The following is a 23,596-nucleotide window of genomic DNA, read 5'->3' as shown; positions in this document are numbered from 1 at the left end:
TGTTACCCCCTTATTCCATAACTTCACGTTCCCCATTACCTACATATAAGTATTGGTACGTACTTCATTATCTTACTTTTTTTTTTTTTTTTCTTACAAAATGTCTGAAGTTATTGAAACATGGACATGGCAGCACTCCATTGAAACAGCATTCCACCAGCTCCATGTCAATAAAACATGGGGAAGGGGGTTCATTCAGAAAGCTACAGGCTCTGGAGTATGCCATCACCTTGGCCCTGCCCCTGGGGCAGATGGAGAGACGACTTCCCCACTTAAAAATAAAGAACTAATTGGATGTAAGGGTGTAGATTTCCCCTTCCCTCATTTTCCAATGATGCAAGTATATACAGCTGTTGTCAAAAAGTCAATCAATTCAAATAAATCTTACTTTTTATTAAATCCCATACATTTCATTCGTTCAGCAGGGTTAAGGAACAGGCAATGCCACATTTGACAAAAATATATAATAATAATTATTAATAATAATACCAGATGAGGTAAACAGAATCACAACAGTAAAAAACATTATCTGAAAACAAGAATTCCTCCAGAATTTGTGAAATGAGCAGGAGTAGACAGCATGACACAAGATGTGGATTACATTCGTCTGCCAAGTGTCAAGTTTTTTCACTTCTTCTCTGCTGTCAGGTTTTTTTGCATTTTCAAACATTGTGCTCATTTCACAAAAACTGAGGCTGGTAAAAAAAAAAAAAAGAAAGACTGAGTGCATGCATGTACACATACAGGATGTGAGAGAGCACATTAGTTTCTGTGCAAACACTGTGGTGCTCCAGTTCTCACGCAAACAGACTTGGCTACATACTCGAATACACACGCATATGTCCAGCAGGACAGGCTACTAGCTGTAGCACATGCAGCACTAAGACTGAAGACACTGACCGAAGTATTAAGGGACAAAAAAGCAACAGACAGGAACTTTGCAAATTCAAAAAAGGGCGAATCAAAATCACACAAACACACACACAGGAGTAAAAGGAGTTGCTGTCTTGCATGCTGTATGTGGTGCACATTAAGTCTCTGGACATTTTAATGTGAAGAGCACATTCTCTGTTTTGCAGCAGATGGCCTAAGCAGTTCCTTCCCATCATCTTAAGGCAGTTAGGATGGGAGTGTTCATGTTTATTTGCTGATCAGGTGGTCATTTTGTTCAGAGGGACAGTGCAGTGGAAAGGTGTGAAAGGCAAAGAACCTGATCAAAAAAAGTGACTGGCATGACTCAATCAATAAAAACTGTTGCTAGCAATGCTCCATCTATCTGCCCACAAAATGCAATTGTTGCTTTAAATAACACATAAATTACATTCATTTCAATTAGCAGTTAAGGCAAATCTGCTTCCCAAGAGTGAGCCCATGAAAAACAACTTTATTTGCCGTTGTAAAGTCATTGTCCATGAGCTATTGTTTGTCATATTGTTGTATATTGTAAGTGGATTAAAACAAGACACAGCATACAAGAAATGCAATTCTGTTCATGTCGAACTGGAAGAAAGGGGAAGAACAGAACACATTTCTGCAACGAAACTAAGAAGCAGCACATCTTTCATATTTATGGAAATGAAATAAATCTGGGAATAAGAGGAAATGTCATGCGTCAACACAACATAATGACGCATCTGTCCTGATGTGGTGTCAGAGTTGACACTGTTGTGTTTGCGCTGGTTTGTTTTCACTTCCTCTTCTTCAATGGGGAGTGTCTTTCATACAGAGATGTATGAAACTGATTTAACTGACATAATTGAAGAACAAGTCTTGTCGTCATCATCCATTACACTGCAAAACTCAACAAGATGTGGTTATTGCATGCTTGTTTTATCCATAATGCTGCCCTCTCAAGACAAACTCTAACAGCTTTAAGAGACAATAAAGACACACACACAAAAACAAAAAACAAATCAAAAACATATTTTCGATGGAAATCCCTCTGAAGACAGTGTGGAAGGTCTACCTGAACCATAGGGATGCACAATAATAAATATGGTAATAAATAGTAAAAGAAAACGTCATCATAATGATCCACCAATCCTATCTAAAAAGAATGTCAACCATCCCCCATGGGGTGTTTCCTGAACTATTTGTAACAATGTCTCCGTCATCACTATGTCGCTGTCATGTGATTTACATTTACTTCAGTGTGTTCTGAGAAACACACGGATGACTGTGTGTGTTTAACTTAACACTTGCTAATGCTTACTGTGGTGGACTGCTATGAAAGGTTAAGGGTTAGTGTAGGAGTGTGAAATTGAATGAAGTGATTGAAATATTCTCATGGCTTCAGTAGTACTCACACATGCACATGCACGTGTGTGTTCTTTAGCTGAGAAGCTCCAAGTATGTGACAGGCACTTTTCCTTTCAGGTTTCCTCTCTCGCCAATCAGCCAATCAGAGTCCATTCCCGGAACTGTGTAAACTGTGATGAGCTGGAACACAGAGAACATGGACCCTTTTAAGAATATCAGTCAAAATGAAAGAAAAAGAAAAAAGGGTAGGTTAAATTGAGAGCTTGCATTTAAGGGAATAATAAGTACATTTTAATCTTAAAATGTATGGCTAGAGCCAAAACGTGTGCCAAAAACAGTAATATAACAATTCATGACGGGGTGATAGTGGCATGTGCTGGTGGAAAGAGCAGTGACAAAATGGTGGTCACAAGACTACTATTTTTAAGTTATAATGCTCAATATTTTTGTCAATGTTCCCGTCATCCAGGACACTGCTGACTTAATCAGGGTTTCAACAAAGTTTTACAGCAAAGAACCCTGTAGCAAATAAACATTGACCTTCGAAGTAAAGGGCACACACAGTACTTGAATCAGGAAAAACCACACGAGTGATTGATAAATAGACTTGGACAGATTTCTGGCCGGGGGCCAACAGCCATTATTCAACCCAGAACCTGCAGGTTGATGATGAAACCTTACCTCATCGGCTAAAAGGGAGAGCTCACTGGAGTCAGCAGCATCATAATCGTAAAGGACTTTGGCCTTGCGGGTTCCTGTAGCTGGTGCCTGAACTTCCTCAATCTTCAGAGTGTCTGTCTCCACAGGGCTACTGATGCCTTCTGATGCAGAGCCGGCAGTAGCAATGGACTGAGTGGAGTTTAGTGCAAATGCATTGGGAAGCCTGAGGAAAGGTAGGCAAATGATGCATGACGATCACAACATATGTAAAAAATAACACAAGAATAACAAAAAACTTTATCAGCACACAAGTGAAAACCAAGCATATCATGAGTTGTACTTCCAGTAATCATTGTTGGAACATGCAATACTACAGACCGAACACATAATTTGTCATTAATTATCAAAATAAGTTCCAAAGACAAAGCTCTTCATAAAATTACATTCTGTCACTAATGCATTCATTTAAAACTCAAGTCTGCAAAGACAACACACTACTAAGTGCAAAGCGGAAGCTGGATCCCAGCCAGACTGTGTGGGTGCACAATGTAATCTCTCCACATAAACGCCAGAATACAGTTATTACCCATCAGTCGGATGTGTGTTGAAGTGTGTGTGGTTACTTTGCTGCAGCATGGTGTTGTTTGCACACTCTTTTTTACTGCCTCATTTGAATCAAAGCTGCTACCTGTTTGTGCCTTTCCTTCCTGTATAGTGCCCTTTGCGTCAGAGCGCTGCTTGTTCAAGTCGCTTTGCCGTGTCATTAATCATCTACCTCTTAGTAATCTTATTCTGAAGGACAATAACCTCATGAAATGCTTTCCAATTTGGAGCACTATGTAATCTGTATTTAATATGGATTTAGGAAGCATTGGGAAGTAAGCAAATGTGTGGTTCAGAACATACACACAAAGAGAAAGAAAAGCACACACACCCAAGCCATACTCACACATCCTCATCAAAACTGAGGGCATGAGACAATAAAAGTGATTTGTCATGATTTGACAAAATAAAAAAATAACAAAGCCACACAATTAAGCACATGATCTGATGAGCGAGTTAGATAAAGAGCTGCAGGTGACAGATGCCTAGTGCATTATGGGTTAACTAAAAATCACACCTTTTACTATGCCTTTTTATTTGAATAGAAAAGCACCTGAGCTGTTACATCATGATTAGGGACGTGCATGGTACACACTGCTCAGTAAATGCTGAAAATAATTGCTCCACTGAAAAACACCAGCAATATAATATTCTCTCCTCTTCTGTGTGAAGTTTGCATGTTGTCCCTGTGTCGGCGTGGGTTCTCTCTGGCTTCCTCCCACAGTCCAAAGACATGCAGCTTAGGTTAAATCAGTGACTCTAAAGGTGTGAATGAGAGGGTGAATGGTTGTCCGTCAGTCTGTGGTTTTATCAAACTGTGATTAATCGTTCCTTGGTAATTGTTAACATGTTGGAGGCTGGCATACGTCTGCTTTTTTTTTTTTTTTTTTTTACTGTGTACTGTATGAGGCTGAAATGTAAGGGCTAGTCAAACTTGTTTGAGTCACACCATCTACCCTTGTTATCTCTCATCTGATTCTCACCTTCCCAGCTCTTTCTGTAGTTCTTGCATGTGAAAATTACACTGCTTATAGTACGCTGCTTGGGCCTCCACAAACTCATGCAGGCAGCGCAAGTGGTTCACCTGCAGATAAGCAACACAATGGTTAGTCTTAAAGAAACACACATTTTTCCCTTAAGAATAACTCAGAATAAAAGTAGTAATATGACAATGTGAAAAATACATCCAAAGTAAAAATGTTGTTTACTGTACATACTATATTATCTTATAGGATTATAGTTACTGAGGCATTGATATGTAAGTACAAGTACGTAATATATTGTTGGGCAGTCTCAGACATTTCAGTATATAACTAACTTTTTTGAACTTATAAAACAGGGTAAAAGGGTATGTCTAGCAAGAATACTATTCAGTGTATATTTTAAATCAGTTAGTTTTAAAAAAGGCTCTAAAAGGGAGAGTGTGCAGTTCAAAACAAGAAAAGGAGGTTGTTGCACAAGAATCATGAAATATACTTTCACCATTCATTCATCATCTTAACAGCTTTTTGGCACACTGTGGGGGCTGGAGCCGATCCCAGCTTGGGCGAGAGGTGGAGTACACCTTGGAGACTACCCTGGAGGCGGACAGTCACACTCTCATTCACTCCTACGGACTTAGCAACTAAACCTAAGTAAATGTTTTTGTCTGTGGGAGGAAGCTGGAGTACCCAGTGAGAACCACACTGACACAGAGAGAACATGCAAACGCCACACAGAAGAGCTGTGTGGAAGAAGTGGAACCGCTCTAACCACTACACCACCGTGTAGCCCCCATAACAGAACAGCAAAACAAAAAGAAATCTAAAATTCTGCTTCTAAAATACTCCTTTTTTAAATCTGTTTCTGGTGCCACAAAGAAATGTTCTACAAGTTGCAGTATTTTGAGCTCATTTTGACCCTATCTTCTCCATTCTCGTCAAAGCTTGCCTCCCCGGTCTCACCCCACTCAATACTGACATTTTAAACTTCTCCCTCACCTCTGGTACTGTTCCTCCATCCTGAAGAAGCCCGGCCTGGACCCTGACCACCACAATAATTTCATTCCATTTCTCTCCAAAATACTGACGTTCTGTCGCTGTACAACTCAAGCACTACCTTTACTCCAACCAACTATATGAAAAATTCAATCTGGAAACTTCCTCACTGACATAAAAACCTGGCTGAACAGCAACTTCCTCAAATTCAACTGCAGCAAATCAGAAATCAATATCATTGGTCCCACCTCCCCTAGTCCCAGGACTTCTTTCTCAAAATCGATGGACACAAAGTCACTTTCTCCCCCTTTGTCCGAAACCTCGCTATCACCCTGAATCACACCCTCTCCTTCAAATCATTCATCAAGAACATTGACAAAATGTCTTTCTTCCACCTCTGCAACATCACATGTCTTTGTCCTACCCTCTACTCCTCTGCTGCAGAAACACTAATCCACGCCCTCATAACCTCCAGGCTGGATTATTGCAACAGCAAAAACAGAAATATGCCCAGAACGCAGCTTCCTGGTTGCTCACTGACGAAAACATCACACCCAACCTTTACACCTTCACTGGCTCCCAATTCAGTACAGAAACCACATCAAGATCCTACTAATCACCAAAACCTGTTTTTGTTTTCTGTTGGAACATGAAAAAAGACAAATGAAAGTTTATGACAGTTTAGGTTTGGCAGTGGGAGTTAAAAATAAAACCAAATTCTGAAATGGTGACTCTTGAATACAACTCACAAAGCACAGGTCATATACAAAAGGGGATTTATTGACCATAAAGAAAAAAGAAAACTGAATAATACTGACACCATAAATGCAACCTGGAATGTGTGTGACACTCATTACTGAGTAGTGGACAGTGTGTTTGACCTACATGTGTACTACTGATGCCTTCCAAAAGCAGGCGTGTAACCTCTGCTTGGCGGTCAAACTCTGTTTGGGCCACTCGGAGCTCATGTTCAGCCTGAAACAATAGGAAGAATATTAGTGACATATTTCCTTCATATCCATTAAGATACTTGCTACATCTCAAGTCCAAATTGCAATCTGAAGACATGCTTAAAGATAGCATCTGGTAATGAATAATCATAGGCTGACAATATAATAATAATCTGGCATATAGGTCCAGAAGTCTCAAATGTTTGTATGCCCAAGAACCCTAAGAAGACACACATTTTATGGAATTTATATGAATGAGCATAATGTGAATATTTTAACTACTGATTTTTTTTTGTACACTGTACTAATTAGGAGTAGGTATTTAAGGCCTCAGTATGCTTAATACCAGGTGCTTGTTAGATTGTCCAACAATTTCTGTAACAGCTTTGTGATGGTGTGGGTCAGAATCAGAATCAGGATGTACATTTCTTATTAATCCCCAGGGGGAAGTTGCTTTTCGGTACAGAGACTCCAGTGTGAAAATAATTAATAATCATTATCCCAAATACAAATGATTGTGTCTGGATTTCCTTTGTTGTGTGGCCAATTAAAACAGGTAATAGCACATCTGGTATGAGACATAGTTGGTCACCACAGGGTGTGGCCTAGTTAATCTGAATCCTGACAAAAATCAAATACCAGGCAAACAAAGTTCATAACCTCAACAACTGCTGCACTTACTTTTTCCACTTCCTCACTCCAGAGCTGAGAGGCCAAAGCATTAGAAAAAGAGAGAAATACAAGTCTTATCAAGGATATCCCAGAAGGTCTTCATTTGATGACAAAATGTATTGTATTGTATGCATTGAATTCACAAATTTATATATGTATTCAACCATTCCATACATTCTCAATAACTACTGTCCCTCTTTTAGCATAGAAAGCATATTTACACATTCACAGCATATTTCATTTAACCCTAAAACACCTTCCCTGACACCATATATCAAGAACATGCCTTATTTGACTTATTTGAGGTCAATTGATTAAATGAGTTGAACCTTGTGTGCTCCTCTTTGGTTATGATAACCACAAGCTACACAGGGCTCTATGAAATAGTTTTGACATGCCTGCTTCAAAGCAATGGAAAGCCAGGGATTTAGACAAGTTAATAAACAGCATTGTTCAGGCCTGTCACACATAATAACAGACGTGACACAGATGTCAGGAATGCAACTCAGAGTTCATAATTACCATTATTACTTAATACATCCTGATCACTAACAATAAAAAAAATACAAATTCAAAGCTACTTTCACTACGTGACTGGTAAGACACCAGGAAATGGCATTAAGAACCATAATAAAAAGGTGCATGAATTTACCATCCACTTCTGGTACCCTTAAATAGCCAGTGACCTCAGTTTAGGAAACTTGGGTTTGAAAGCACTCTGTTCCTGATGTAATTATCAAAACTGAAAAATTTATATTCTTTTTTAGATGATGATTGTACACATCCAGCTTTGTTAAGTAAAGCAAAATTCTCCTTACCGCAGAGGCACTGGCAGAGAGCACATAGTTGCGGGGTCTGGTTTCCTGAAAATCTGGAGCCATCTATAGAAATAGTTAGAAAAAGGTTATGTTACATTTTTACTATTGTGCATACATGGCAAATACATTTCAGCACGCACTATGGATCAGTAAATGGAGATAAAACAATCAGAGCACAGCAGAAATAAAACCATGATCTTGATGAATTACACTTTAAGCTTCACAACTGATTAATGTGAAATTGGCAATCTGTGCATTATTATCATCATTCAGATGATACATATTTTAATATATATTAATGTAGTCGGCCATGTGGTTCACCTCTAATAGGTGAAATGATGAGGTCCCTACAGTCCAAAAGTCTAAAAAACATTATGTTTATTTTCCCTTGCCTCTTTAATTTAATAGAGTTCAATACAAGTTTTCTAATTCATTCTTACTTTAAAAGGTTGTTGCTGTTACATGCCCCAGAAATATCCCAACCAATTATATATAATAGGTGGTTTGGCATCTCTTTCAATACCTTGTACATAAGGCGTGTCTGAACTCAAAAGAAAGATGCAGGAGTTATATTTAAACGTCCTCTCCAACACCACTGAAACTAGTGACTCATCACATTACTCACTGATCTGACTAATCTACTCTAAACATGACTCAATAATATTAAAAGCTTTAAGTGTAGTCAGCAGTATTTCATCATGCACATGCTAACATGCATACAGGTTGCAAAAGTCTGACATTGTCAGTTAACGAAATGTGTGACTTTGTCATCATCATACTGAAAACAAAAGTTATGATAAAAGTCAGACTTTTTTTTTTATTCTGTTCAACAGTTAAACAACAACAACAACAAAAGCAGAGGTTGTTTGGTAGACACAATCATTCATAGAACAACGGCGAAGGAACACTATCAATTTAACCTTCTATTTGAGACATATGATGTGGTTTGTAGTCAAGTAGCAGAAACAATGTTAGGCGCTCATATGATTTCTATGTAGAATTCACAACAAGAAACTCAAATTCAAGCAGTGTGGCCGATGCGGAAGTGCCCTAAACTGCATTCTTTTGAATTGACAGCGGGGGATGCTACGGCTGGTTGCAAAAGAAATCTGCTTGTTTGTAAGTTGATAGAAAAAAAATCCTACTTTTCACTTGATTTATTATATCTTTAAGGTTACTTGCAAAGTGTGTTTGTTTTCATCTTCAAACTTTCACGGTGTGTTTCAACTTAATTAAAGTTAACTCAGAAATGTCTTGCTCAATGTTTGGTTGGAAAGTATACTCTAAGAGGTCAGTTATTCATTTAGAAGAATGAATGTCTCTTGATAATTTAGCTAGCACTACAATTAGCTGATGATGTAGCATCATCATCATTGCAAAATAAAACCAATATGGCGATGGCCTTAAACCAAGAGGCTTCAAAGCAGCACTCCACAAACAAATGACACAAATTCTTGCTGCACTGCCATCAACTGGCAAAACAATATCATGTTCTCAGTTTGAAGGCCCCTGAATAGTTCTTGTCCTTCTCAGAATGTTTTGGGAGTTGTTTATGCATCAGGTTTTATTTACTTTTTCGGCTGCTATCTATAAAACTGTTCAGAAAACATATTTGTATTAAAAGTGCATTTTATAACTCAAGGCATCAATCCATTTAGTACAAGGTCATACATAGGCTCCATCATTCATCTGCCAAATTTAATTCATTCTATCCATCCTCATCACCAGTTTGCATTCAATTCCAACTTCAACCCCTAGTGTCTTGTTCTTATGATTGCTACTGTAAAAAACAAACAGAAGAAACATTGGTTCAATGAATAAGCGGCAGGTAGAATAAACAATCTCATCAGTCACAGCCCAATGCCAAACCGAGCTCGTTTTTTCAGTCCCTTGCTTTGCATTTTTTTAAAACCTAGAAATTAATTGTTTTTTTTAATAATTGAATTAAATCAAAGCAAGTGAGACAGGAAAAAACAACACAATGTGTGCATCATACTAAAAGTCTATAAAATGTGTTTTATACTCACTTCCCCATCACACTGAAAGGTCATGAATACACAGACAGTTAGTCATGGCTAATGTGAAAAGTATTATTACATTATGAGTGGAGGATTAGGGTTGTGGCATTCTGAAAGGCACTCAAGGACTTACCGCAGCCTTAGCCTCAGCAACCTTGGCCTTCTTCAGACGTGTTTTACAAGCATCCAGATCCAAGCGAAGATTTTCCAGAAGACGCCGTTCTTTCTGAAGAACACACAATGAAACAATCAAATGACAGAGTCATAAAACAACCATGCTGACCTCTGGTGGTTAAGTTAACATTTTATAAGGAAAAAGCTAGAGCTTTTATAATCAATGGTGTGTGTGTGGGAAACTATGATATTCAGTAAGGAAAACTGTAGGTTGCTTTTTCTAACCACATCTTTTTAACCTCTAAAAATGGATTATTCTACTTTATATGTGCTGGGTAGCCTAGCAACCTCCTTTTTACACCTAAAGATAAAGAGAGAGAGAACAGTGGGCTCAGTTTAAAAGCTATTTTTAAGATACTGGTATAATGTGAAACAAGAAGGAATTCATTGGTACCAACCATGTAGTGATGATAGTCTCCCCTTTACAGACATGTCCACTTTATGCTAATATCAAGCAGTTTAAGTGCTTGCAATCCAATCACAGAAAAATGCAATTTTTGCATAGATCTCCAAAAATAGTTTTTACAACCACACAGCATGGATATTCCTAAGGGTCCTTTGTTTGTACATATATCTTACTGCTATTTTATTTCTTATTAAAAACACCTTTGTTAACTCCATTACATCTGGATTATGTTACCTTCTTTTAACCCTTTAAGAGCTGATGGACATAACAAATGGTATCACAGCATTTTTTACGAGACATAATTGAGCATGGGAATGGTCCCTCGATGGTGTGCGTGTGTAAATATCAAAAGTATAGAAAACAACACTCGACTGCAAATCAAGCTTTAAAACCAGTGTTTCTTTGAGGCAGGGACTTGAATCAACTAGGGAGGTCCTGGGGCATGCTCCCTTGTGGAAATTTTTTGTTGTAAAAGCCTAAATTTGGTAGCATCTCGTACATTCTAATTCCCCTATTCAACATATACACTGATCTTAATCATTGCATATTTTATTCATGCTGTGGTGGATTCTGTTAACACAGCTGTGTTCTCTTATTTTGAAAGCTACATGTGTTTAGCGACAGGAAGTAATTCATAGGTTAGTAATAATACTAACAGTGTACAGAGTTTAGCTTTTTGGGATTAAAACAACTTTTTATTGACACTTTAAGGAGAGGAGGTGCACTCACTTTGAAGTCATATTGGCCTTTGTTAATGTAGTCTTATTAAAGTCTGTCTAGGCTACTCACAGTTAAAATAGAAAAAATAAAATAAAATGACCTTAACGTTTAATAGACCATTTTTTTATTTTTTTTATTTTATCATATTGTTACTATTATTATTACTACATATTATATATTACATACTGTACTATTATTATATACTGTCTACTCACTATAGCATTGTTGCCATCATATCATCAGTATAATTACCATCATCTTGCCACTGTACCTTACCTACCAACTGATCTTCTTTTTAACTTCTTCAGTGTTGTATTCTGTGTATTTTTCTATTGATGTTTTGATTTATTCTAACTTAGTATTTTACTCTATTGTATTTTATTGTACTTGACTACCGGACTGCTGTGACAACCAAATTTCCCTTCGGGGATGGATGAATGAATGAATGAATGAATGAATGAATGAATCAATCAATCAATCAATCAATCAATCAATGAATCAATCAATCAATGAATCAATCAATCACTCAATGAAGTGTTACTTGTTTATGTATTTTTTAAGATATAGATTAGCCTTTATGTGCTTCCATTCATGTATTCATAAGTGAATTGTGAAAATGCAGTAAAATAACATTTACCGGAACACTGCTTTTATTTTGAAGGCGGCTCTAACATGTTCTTACCGTAATGCTTAATAAATACATGAACCCATATACAATATATAAGGTTGTTATGACTTCTCAAGTATTTGACGTCATGGCAGTGTTCATGGGAGCCTCCCGCTGTAGTCACTGCTACAGAGTTAAAAAAATAAAACAATCCCCTATTCTGAAGTAGCAGCGGGCAAAATACAGCAGTGGCGGGCCGCCTCTACTAAATGAATGTAACGGAAACAATGGACCAAATAAGTGGACTAAATCTAAACGATAAACTATTTTGAACCTGGTGAAACGAACAGAATGAATTTTGACGAAAATGATCAAAATATTAGGTACGAAGTCTCAATGCTATATGCACATGACACACGTGGACCTTTCTATTCAAAGTAATGAAAACGTTTCAATAAAAAAATGACCTAAACGTTTAGTAGATCATCAATAAGACAATGCTATCCATTAAATCCCCTTTTGTTTGGTATTTATATTGAACTGCTGGCACATACAAGGCATAAAGTAAATGCAATTAAGGGAATTAAACTGCACAGATGAATAACACTGGCTATATATGATGATGATAATCATGATGATGATGATGATGATGATGATGATGATGATGTACTTGTATAATTAGATGGCTCAGTTCGTACCCGACTGGTGCTGATATGATTTTCAACAGACAATTTGTTTGTGGGTGAAAAGTCTGAAGTACAAATCTTTGGGAACCATCTAGCCGAAGTTTTATCAAGGCTAGCAGAAGTTAAGTAATGGAGATCTTACTAGGTATGTGCTCTACCAGATAGCAACTCGTTCTATGTAAACATTTCAACATTGACTATAGTGAACTGCCTTTTACCAACAGGAGAGTGGATGTAGTGTTTCAGACTCACAGAAATGGTCCTCCAGTCTCCTTCCAGGAAGTTCCTAAGTGGTGTAAGAAAGCTGATGGCTGACGTCTGAAGGAACTCCCTCTCTACTCCTCCTAATCTTCTCTCGCATTCCCCCACCTCAATCAAAGTACTCCCTGCAAAAAAAAGAGATTAGACACATTGACCACAAATTCATCCACACTCGCTGCATACCTTGAAAGGTGTTTTGCCGGTACAGTATAGTTGTAGATACTCTAGTCTATGCTTATGCCTTGATATGCCGTGGTGCAACTACTTTGTGATGCACTTCTGAATTCAATACATTTCTGGAGTCTGCAAAAATTAATAAAAATAAAAAAATGGCGTAGAGTCGTATTACTTATGTTGAACAAACTACAGATTAACAGGTATCATTTTATCAAAACTGGGCACAATTTTGGACTACAAATGAAAAACAAATAAAACAATTGTGCTTATGTCATAATAAAAAACTTCCACAGTCATGCATTTGTTTCTCAAAAACAGTATGGTGTAACATTTATGGTGTCCTCCTTCTTTAAAGCCATACATTTGTCTTTTCATCTTTATTATAGCTTCTTTTTTAATAAGATCAAAAAGGATCAATTATTTGTGGAGAGCATGGTGGAAACAAAACGTGGGCTCTTGCCATTTCCTGACAGCTAAATAGATCCAAAAAGTGTTGAGGGAAAAAGACACGAACCTTGCTTTAATGGCTCTATGCAATTGACACTGCATGAACAATAGAAAGCCTGCTGCTAAGATACTGAAGGATAACAACAGCACATAGAAAGCACAGGATTCCCTCTGACCACTATGCTTTAAACGTTATTCACAAAACAACATAACAAGTTAAAGAGTGTAGCACAAGGGTGCATAAAATAATTTTAAGTAGACATTTCCTGAAATTGAAATAATCAAATGAATAATTAACCACGCCCACCAAAAGCAACAATCTTGAAAATGAATTGAATTAACTGTTAAGTGGATTATGTGTTTTCCGAATACAGGAGATGCTTGGACAGATTCAGTTAAGACGGTGAGTCTAAGTTTATTGGCACAGCTGGTTGGTAATAAGAGCTTCGTTGTTTTTTTCCTGGGGGTTTTTTGTAACCGAGTTGTGTGAATACAGATGTCAGCTCAGAGTGGGACTGTGCAGCTGCAGCGAAAGGCTGACATACTCTACTTTTCAACTTCATTTGTTGACTGCATACTTCTGATTGGTGCTTGCTAAATCCTGGGACCCACAGTTTATAACTTGACCACAGCAAGGCTGAATTCTCACTTTGGGTGTGTACCAAACCACTATACTTTAACGTAGAAAAATGATTCAAAGTTTTAAACAGCTCACTGGACTTAGGAATTTGTTTGTCTGGTTGTGGCTGTATTGTAAAACCCCAGGCACGCTGTCAAAAATATCTATTACAATCATTAAGATGCAAAAGCAACATGTGTTGAATTACAGCTGTGATAGTGGGGAATGACTTTTGAATTTGTCCAAAGGTTGGAGGCAGCACAGTCTAGGAGAATGCTGCAGTTAATAATAATCTCTTTGAAGTACTCCTTTTTTAGTAGATACACTCCTGAGAATCCATTGAGATTATTATGTTATTGGGAGAGTGAGTGAGACAGTGATTAACAGCAGGGACTAAAACTCCTGCGTGTGGTTCATAACTTAATTCATAGCTTAACTCTATACGCACAAAAAGAGAAATATGCACAGATACTCCTTTTGTCAGCTTTAGGGGTGCGGTTTACATCCATGTCTATCCAGACTCATATATGTAGTGGCAAAACATGGATGCTTTACACACATCTTCAACCCAGCAGCAGAGAAGATCCATACAATCGCCACGATTTCATCATGGATACCTAAAATTAGTGTCAACAATTCAGTATCTGACCTACGTTGATACAGCATAGCTGACACAAGCTGATACAATCCTGGAGGCAGAGCTCTGTTGATCCATTAAAGTTGCTCAGTGGCTCCCCCAAAAAAGATTGACTTCTGTGTATAAAATGACTTGCCCATAAATCAAGCTATTTTTTTCTTTTAACCCCGCCTCCCAACCCCTAGGTTTTGTTCACATCAGAGAAAGAAACTAGATTTGTTATTAGTGAATAGGGGTGAGACAAAATATTTAGTCAATATTTAATATTTTATACTGATACAGGAATATATCATACTGCTGCCTCTTGTTATATATTTACTATACACTGACGCCAAATATCAATATGCAGGCACTCTTAACAGATTAGCAGGTCATTTGACTTTCCAGAGTCACCACTTCATGACTCCTCGTGGCGGCGCTTATCTAATTAATGAGGCTAAACTTGCAGTGAAGATGGAATAACTCAAAATGGGGACAGACATACAAGGAAGCAAATCAGAGGGGCACCGTTTTCTTTTTGTTTTCTGTAAACCTATTTTACACCAATTAAAAACATTTTAGCAAGGCATAATTGCATCCTTCCCTGAAACATTTTATCTCCAGAACCGTTCTGCTTCCTGGCAGTTTGTGGCTGTTTTAGATTGGAATGATGGCACATTTTACAGATTGGATTTACACCATGCTAAGATCAACAAACAATGACCACGTTCAGATGATGTCCAACAGCAATCCAACTGCAATGATCCAGCTGATCCAGATCCAGATTGTAAACGGGTGTAAAAAGAGTCATAATCTCAACTAAGTTTTGACCATTTGGAGCTTAAGTGGATGTATACTTACCATATGGAGTTCCAGGACCAAATTCCTTTGCTGCATCCTGCATATATTGACCAAGCAACTCCCCATTGGTAATTCTTGATGGTGCCTTCCTGTCCAATTTTTCATAGAGAAACTCTTCAATTCTGGCACCTAAAGGGATAGTCAAGAAGAGCTTCATTCATGAACAGCTGGGAAAGAAAGAAGCGCTTGAAACTTATCAGTTTGAACATTGGATACCGGACATTTGTACTCTATTAAATTCAATATATGTCACAAAGCATTTGCAAATCATTGCATTCTGTTTTCATTAAGGGGTTGCAGGAGGGCTAACTGCTGCTTGTGAAAATGGAAACAAGGGGGCTCGGGCAAACTATAAATAAATGTCACATAATAGATTGCTTCACAACAAGTCAAAGTACTCAAAAACTTCCAATGAATTGAATCAATACTTCTGACACTCTCAACAGAGATGTATTTTGAGGTTGCTGTTTGTTTTTTTCCACTGCCTATAATGCAATAAGTGAATACACACCACACACACTACAGAAATAAAACATCTGACTCAACTACAAGAATATAACTTCAGAAAGAAACAATGCATTAAGAGTGTACAGTTTAACGTCTAACATCTCTCATCATACAGCACTCATAAATGACATGACTGTGATGTCCATTAGGCTTGGGTGGTGCCAAAATACTTCAAATATAAACATGTTGCCATTAATACTATGAATCAAACTCATTTTATTAGAAACTGGTTGATCATAGAGATGAACTAAATACCAAGACTTCTCACTCATAGAGGCCCATTGTTGTTTTAGTCCACACTGCAGTCCAATCCATTTCCCTTTCAAATGAATTCAACACTTTGACACTGGTATAGTGAAGATACAAAGGAACGTCGTGGGGATGGATGATGTTTGCGGATGCTCACATCATGTTGATATGGATGCTGCATTAGGGAACAGCAGGACTGGTCTTGAAACAGCACTATGTCCCGCTTAATGTGTACTATTCTGGCTCTTGTCATCATAAACCTGAGCGGACTAGTCTCACCTAGTGTATGCTTTATTCCCAAATGACCACCCAAGTCTAATGTTGGTTATGTGGGATAAATGAATACCATGGATGGCCACAGAAATACAAAGCTATATACAATAATCTTGTTTTCCACAAGTACACAATACAGCAAATGAGCAAGGATAATGTTCCCCAGATGATAAATTTAACAAACAGACTTTTTGACCAAAAAGTTTTGTATTCAACAATAATGCATACTATATAAGACATATTCAACCTTAATCCAGTTCAGATCTGGGCTCAAGGTCTCCATCACATGTCCATAATATTTAATAAAATTTCTATTATTAAATAGATTATATTAAAAAGCCTCCAGTCGGAGCTGCTTGATAAGGACATCCTTACACCGGTTCACATTTTTGCTTATGGGCGATGTTTCAGTGTCATTCTGTGTATTTGATTAATTTCATATTTTTTCCTCATCATTTAATGCTTAAATACGTTTTACTTATACAGGTTTTCTTACATCGCACTTTGCATCATTGATAAGGCTTATCAATTATAAGGCTATTCTATAAAACAAACGGCACCAGTAAATGCAAAATATTTGGTAATCAGCTAGAAGGCAGACAATTTATATTGTACTTATGGAAAACTGTGTATAACCAGACAGACATGCAAGAAAACTCACCCAAAAAGTTAGACATGGTTTTCATATTCCAAAACCACAAACATCACTACACACTTTGACATGTTGCTACGTACGCGAGGAGTAATGAGGATAAGCGTTCAACTAGTCAGAGGTCAGGACAAGCAGCGATTGGAGCTAAATCCTAAAATCTGCACGCTAACGTGTTCACAATGATAATACAATGGTAACCTTTCCAATGTTTAGCAGATAAATTGTTCCCTGTGTTAACAATATAGCATTATAGTATGCTAACATTTACTAATTAGAAACTGCAAGGTAGAGCTAAAGGAACGTGGGAATGTTAGCTATTAGTTTGACTTTAAAATCATCATAAAGCAAAGTATTGGACAAATTGAAACCTTTGCCTGATTACTTTGCTTAAAAAAGTCATGACACATGTTATAACAAGTATCTCCAGGGAGCGATATAAAATGGAAAAAATAGATGCCACACACATATCTCAACCAGGGCAGCTGTGACTCAGTTGGTAGGGCGGATATCCACTGATCGGAAGGTTGGAGGTTCGATCCCTGACCATGGCAGCCTATTGCCACCAGTATGAATGTGTTTGTGAACGGGCGTATGAGCGCAGTCTGTACTGTTAAGCGCTTTGAGGGACAAGTGGACTTCTTCACCTCCTCTTTTCAGAAAAAAATCTAACCCATGATTGGAGACTTTGACCAGTCACAGGTGAAAAAAAACCGAGTGCTCCTATTGGGTTGGGTGATGTCTATTGAATTGGCACATGACAATGTCCACAGTGAACCATCATGATGGATGATGATATCGTCTGTGCAAGGTATTCAAACTGATGAAATCATATGTACACAAAATATGGTGCGGGAGCTGTTGAAGTTGTTTGCCAGAAAAAAATTAGCTCCATAGACAACGTAACAATAAGTGTGTTTGTAAAAGTCCAAATTAGTTTCTAGAAATTCTCTTTTACTTAAGATTTGTTCAAACAGCCCTAGTGTCCACCTTTACTTGCACTCTCAAAATCAATCTGTGCAGCACTAATAAATGAGACTTGGTATTTGCAAGCAATGCACCGCAAACTTGCACCCCAGTGTTGGTGTGGCAGATTTTGGGGACTTTTAAATCACGATGTTGGGATCAGTGGTCGATGACGGTCAGCCATCTGCAATGAATGGCCCAACCCTAGCTTCTACTGGCTGTTTTTTTTTTTTTAAATTAAGATTTATTTTTCGAAAGGGGTCAACTTTGAAGGCCACTGTCTCCTGAATGGTGAGTCATTCTTGTTAATCAAACTATGTTCTAGAACTCTTGTATTTTTCCATCTGGACGGTATTTTCGCATGTTTTCGTTTCTGAATGAGTAATGGGATTGTTGTTGTTTTTTTATATTGGTGCAGTATTGAGAGCCCTGTAACTGGCAGCCACAAAATGTAATGCAATGTAATCACACAATGCAAATAAACACCTTCAATGCAGGCCCATTAAAAGTGCTTGTTTTTTCCACTGTGGGTGCTGCGACCCAATGCTTAGAGAGGAACAATGCCTGTAAGTTGGAAAGAGCTGAACCTGTTGTGGCCCAACATTCAGATTTCAGATAAAAACAAATAGACACGATCAAGTGAAAGGAAAGGAAAAAGTTTTATTTCTCAAAAGGGTCCTTTTTACAATGCTGTGCAAAAACAAGCACTTTTAGTGGATTGGTGCCAGTGACAGCACTTTTACTCAACATTGGAGAAATTTAAACAATAGTTGTACCCATGAGTCACTTAAACAAAAAACATGGGAATATATACGGTCCATGTTGAAAAATACTAATCATGGAGCATGTAGGAAAAAGAATATTATCAAATTAAACGGGGTGAGGTCAGAAAGTGATTGGATTGCTTGACTAAAAAAAAAAAAAAAAAAAAAAAAAGAATTGTACTACTTTGTACTCAAAGTTTGATCTAAGCTGGTCACCACACATGATGAATGAGGAGTCTCTACTGTAAACATTAGCCTTAATATAACACTGACAAATACTAACATTTGCTGGAATCTGACAAGCCAATCCAGGAGTAGACATTCTTCTATTTTTTCATCCTATCCTCATCCCTGAACATTAAAAATGTATTTTGCAGCACACTTAGATTTTAATTCCAAAGAATCTTACTGGTTTGGTCCTGTAAATGTTCAACAACTACTTCTCTGTACTAATAATTCGAAGGCATGAAAAGTTTCCACAGCACGGCACTAAAATAGTGAGGCAGAATACTTACCAGTGTGATCAACTGTAGCATGGAGAATCAAAAAGTCAAACGTTAGAGCTCCCTATTCTCCAGTAAGTCATTCCATCTCGCTATAAACCTAAAAATAATAATATGCTACACGTATTTGAACTCTGATAATTCAATTTCCATTGCAAATTTGCTGACACTTCCTTCTTGTACAATGTTTCATAACTCTACTAACAGACATTTGGTTTTAGGTGTGTGTCATTTGTGTGTGAAGGCATTATCTGCCCTTTGCCGGCTGATACATGAAACGATGTTCACCAATCATGGCAAACAAATGTCTGTATATCTTTTTATACCCTTTTAGTTCAAACTGCAAAGAGAATTGTCAATAAAATATGCTAAATATGTGGACTCAATCACACTTGACAAACCTGATTTAAACAAATAAAAGACAATGTCTAGCAGAGAAACGTCATCAGTGTTTTTTATTATCACTTGTGGGGCCTAGCCACTGGTTTTGCATGTTTAAGCCTTTCAACAATATATTTAAATTGCTTTTTTAAAATCCATGTTCCATTTTCAAGCTGCCCCTGTGGAGTTTTTGACCACTATTTCTATGGCTGGTTCCCCATTTGTATTATACATATGCATACATCTGTCTTGACACACATTACTGCTGCCAGTTTTACACTATTCTGCTGATCAACCGTTGGTGGCAATAGTGTGCAGAAAATGCAGCAATGCACCAAAGAATGATAGCTGGTAAAGATTGATCTAAAAAATGCACAATGCACAATGTTTTAAATATTAAAAAAATGGCTTTGCAAATATTTTATAAGGAAAAAAATAAAATCAATCCATTTTGGTGATAAAAGTTGATGTAAACAGAACTTGCTTGTTTACAAGAAAAATCCACAGGGCACCTTCTGTGATGTTTGCAACTGACAAAAAGTTAATCCAAAATGAAACATTTACAGTTTTGGCAAAGCTTGAGACTTTTCAAATGAAGACAAATTAAGACTTTTCTGTTCAAAGCTTTGGGATCATGGCTGTTTTAAGCAACTCAGTGCTCTATAATTATATACAATACTAGTATCCTAAAAGAAGCACTGTGCTTGATGGACAAGTGATGACTTATTTGGCCTCAAATCATATGGTAACCATCAGGAGGGAAATTATAATTGTACCTTTGATTTTATTTTATTTTTTGTTTTTTTTACTGACTTAATTGAGTTAATTAGGTCTAACGGCACATGTCATGCCAGGTTGTGATGCCTCATTCAATAGTCTGTCACAGAGATTACATTTAACAACTTTAACTTTAATCCATAACAAATTTCAATCAATTTTTCCATCATTTCAGCATTATTTGGACTTTATTTTGATGGTTATAGTTGGTAAAAGTTGTTAATGTATCTCTTTTTCATAAAATCAATGACCTTGGCTTAGAATATATGAGCTAACCTTTAGCTTGTGTTGCTCTTATTGTTCATCATCTAACATAATTTTAAGAAAAACTTCAGCATAATATTAGTTCTGCTTGAAGATAATTTGTACTCTAAACTACTGTTTGCACCTCTAATGATAGGATTGCTGTATTGATGGCATACTTGGGTTGGGCTGCAGCAGGACCTCAGTCTGTCTGTATATTTTCTCAGTCCAGTGTTTGGTGCAGTCTGCGCGGCTCATCAGGTTCTCAAAGTGAGCGTCCAACTCAGTCTTCTCCGCCTGGCCCAACTTCTCCTCTGTGAACTGGGGCAAAGCACACACACCGCTCAAACTCTCACGGCTGAACGACAGAGTCACAACTCTTCCTATCTTGTCTAAGTCAGTTATCGCAACCCTGTTAAAATAATCGCCTAACTCATTTTCTCAAGTTTTGCAGGAAACACAAAAAACTTCACCGAAAATGTAACATATGACATTTATTGATCATTTCACTCAAAAAGGATGTAACAAAGGATGGCTATTGGCATAATAATAACACTGTGTGTAAATTATGTAACTTAAGAGAAATAAATCACTTAGGCAATTTTTTTAACATGCCTTTGTGACTTAAGCAAGATATGGTAACACTTTATTTTGAAGGTGTCTATATAAGAGTCACACAAGCCTGTCAGAAACATGACATGACAAGTATCATGAGCATTAATGTTACTTCAAAGTGTCATTAATGTTCATGACACATCCCATGTCATGTTTATGACACGCTCATGTTGCTCTTACGTGGACACCTTCAAAAAAAAGTGTTACCATATCTTGCTTAAGTCACAAAGGCATGTTCAAAAATTGCCTAAGTCACATTTTATTTTGACTTAGGCATAATAAATCCGCTTAAGTCATACACTTGACATAGGCCATTATCTTAAAGGGGTAAAATCACATGATCTGATGAACTGAGGATGTAGGATCCAGATGATTCGGGCAAAAAAAAACAATTTTGACAAAAAATGAATTAGGCGATTATTTTAACAGTGTGACGTTATTACAAAAGCTATGGAATCAACGCGATAGCATGACGACATGGAGGGTCCGGTGACAGTCTTTCCCGTCTCCTCTCTCTGCCTCGTCACTTATCCACATGAATATAAGTTATCCATTCCAATTTGCTCATCCCTTTTACCCCAGGCCATGAAAAATTCATACTAGCACGCTAGCTTGTCCTGAAATATAACGTTACATTAACAAGATAGCCTAGCAACACTACCAATAATAGCATTAAGACAACGTTTACTTACAATGTAGGCGTTGTCTAATACTACGACGTTACTAGTGGCTGAATATCAAGTAATTGTATCTGCTTTTTATGCTAATATGTAGCTCGGCAACACAACACACTGCGGGACACGGTAACGGTAGTCAGTAACGTCAGAAACAGCTGGCTGTCAAAGTGGCAGGTAGAGGACAGGACCATAGCACGGAGCAAGAAGAGTTCATTACCTGGACAGCTCGCGTGAAAAACACTCCAGCACCGGAGGCTAATTTCTTTACGTTAAAATCCATCGTGTTTGTATCTGCTAGCTAGTGATGTTACACTGAAGCAGACTACTCGACTCACCGCACACTGCTACAGTCACGTGACCATCACAGACCAGGCCTTGTTACGTCAAACGTATTGAACTATTTTATCATAAACCCAGGGCCAGATTATCACTTTGCTGTACCCTGGGCAACAATATTCAAGGGCCCCATCATCACGACCCCAGAATCACCATCATCTGGCAAAATATAGAAGGAATTACAGTAATATACGGTTAATATACTCAATACATCAATAACTAACTGTCATCAAGTGCATTTTCATGTACAGATGTGCAAACGCTCATAGAACTACAAATTTACCACTATGTCCTCTTGTCAAGCCACTCACTCACATATGATGTTATGAAAACAAAACACATCAGCATCAGTATGATCTGGCAAAATTGACCCACTACATAGATAATAATAATGTTAATAATAATAATAATAATAATAATAATAATAATAATACATTTTATTTAGAAGGTGCCTTTCTTGGCACTCAAGGACACTGTACAAGAAGATAGAAAAAGTTAGGGAAGGAAGTGTCCCCACTTTTCACAATAAAATAAGTCATTGCCCAGTTGCCCATATGGTTAATCTGGCCTTGTCCAGAGCCTGTACCTTTCTGAATAACCCCCCCCATCTTTTATTGACATGGAGCTGGTGGAGTGCTGTCTCAATGGAGTGCTTGCGGTTAATCCGGCCTTGGGTCAAGGAACGCTAACAGGTTAAAATATTTAAAAGCAAAAACTGGACAACTTACTGTGACTTAGCTTACGCTTGGACAACTGTTACGCTTGGACAACTGTTTCAGTCATGACTGTATATTTTCCATGAACGCAATACCAACAGTTGGGCAGCAGATGTCACCATTTTAACTATATTGAAACTTTCACAGCAGTTGCTTAAGAGCAGTGCTTCGTTCCCAGTCCCTGCTGTTGTACTACTGCTTAACGAAGACTACAAACCCACAACAAAATCACAAGATCAAGATTCTGGCAAAAATATTCAAACCTTCCACCGAGTATTGGGTGACCCATATATACACATGGGGTTACACACTTTGACCACTGAAGAGAATGATCAGCATCATGTGGGACTGAATGAAAATGTCAATAGTGTTTCTTCTTTCAAGTGTTTCTTGCTGACAGACAGCTGCAC

The 23,596-nt window shown here is 37.6% G+C and overlaps 1 protein-coding gene across 1 annotated transcript; it reads right to left on the bottom strand.

The window, feature by feature from the left end:
* Positions 1-372: 372 nt before the first annotated feature.
* On the bottom strand, positions 373-22,501 carry sh3glb2a (SH3-domain GRB2-like endophilin B2a). Its single transcript, XM_059337038.1, has 11 exons — positions 22,352-22,501; positions 21,022-21,163; positions 15,531-15,659; positions 12,802-12,935; positions 10,090-10,182; positions 7,939-8,001; positions 7,130-7,153; positions 6,384-6,473; positions 4,506-4,606; positions 2,941-3,142; positions 373-2,439 (listed from the first exon to the last, which is right to left on the bottom strand). The coding sequence occupies exons 1-11, from the start codon at positions 22,412-22,414 to the stop codon at positions 2,332-2,334; spliced, it is 1,149 nt and encodes a 382-aa protein (XP_059193021.1). The 5' UTR covers positions 22,415-22,501; the 3' UTR covers positions 373-2,331.
* Between the last annotated feature and the right edge of the window lie 1,095 nt (positions 22,502-23,596).

Source organism: Centropristis striata, chromosome 7, assembly GCF_030273125.1.
Source record: "Centropristis striata isolate RG_2023a ecotype Rhode Island chromosome 7, C.striata_1.0, whole genome shotgun sequence".
Lineage (NCBI taxonomy): Eukaryota > Metazoa > Chordata > Actinopteri > Perciformes > Serranidae > Centropristis > Centropristis striata.
This window is presented reverse-complemented; position numbering and strand designations above follow the sequence as displayed.

Bases quoted from the DNA above. Each gene is read 5' to 3' on its own strand.
- sh3glb2a (XM_059337038.1), bottom strand. From the start codon at position 22,414: ATGGATTTTAACGTAAAGAAATTAGCCTCCGGTGCTGGAGTGTTTTTC. The intron at 12,936-15,530 runs GTAAGTATACAT...TTTTTTTTGCAG, and splicing joins TGGTCCTGGAACTCCATATG to GGAGTACTTTGATTGAGGTG. The intron at 4,607-6,383 runs GTAGGTCAAACA...GCTTATCTGCAG, and splicing joins AAGGCATCAGTAGTACACAT to GTGAACCACTTGCGCTGCCT.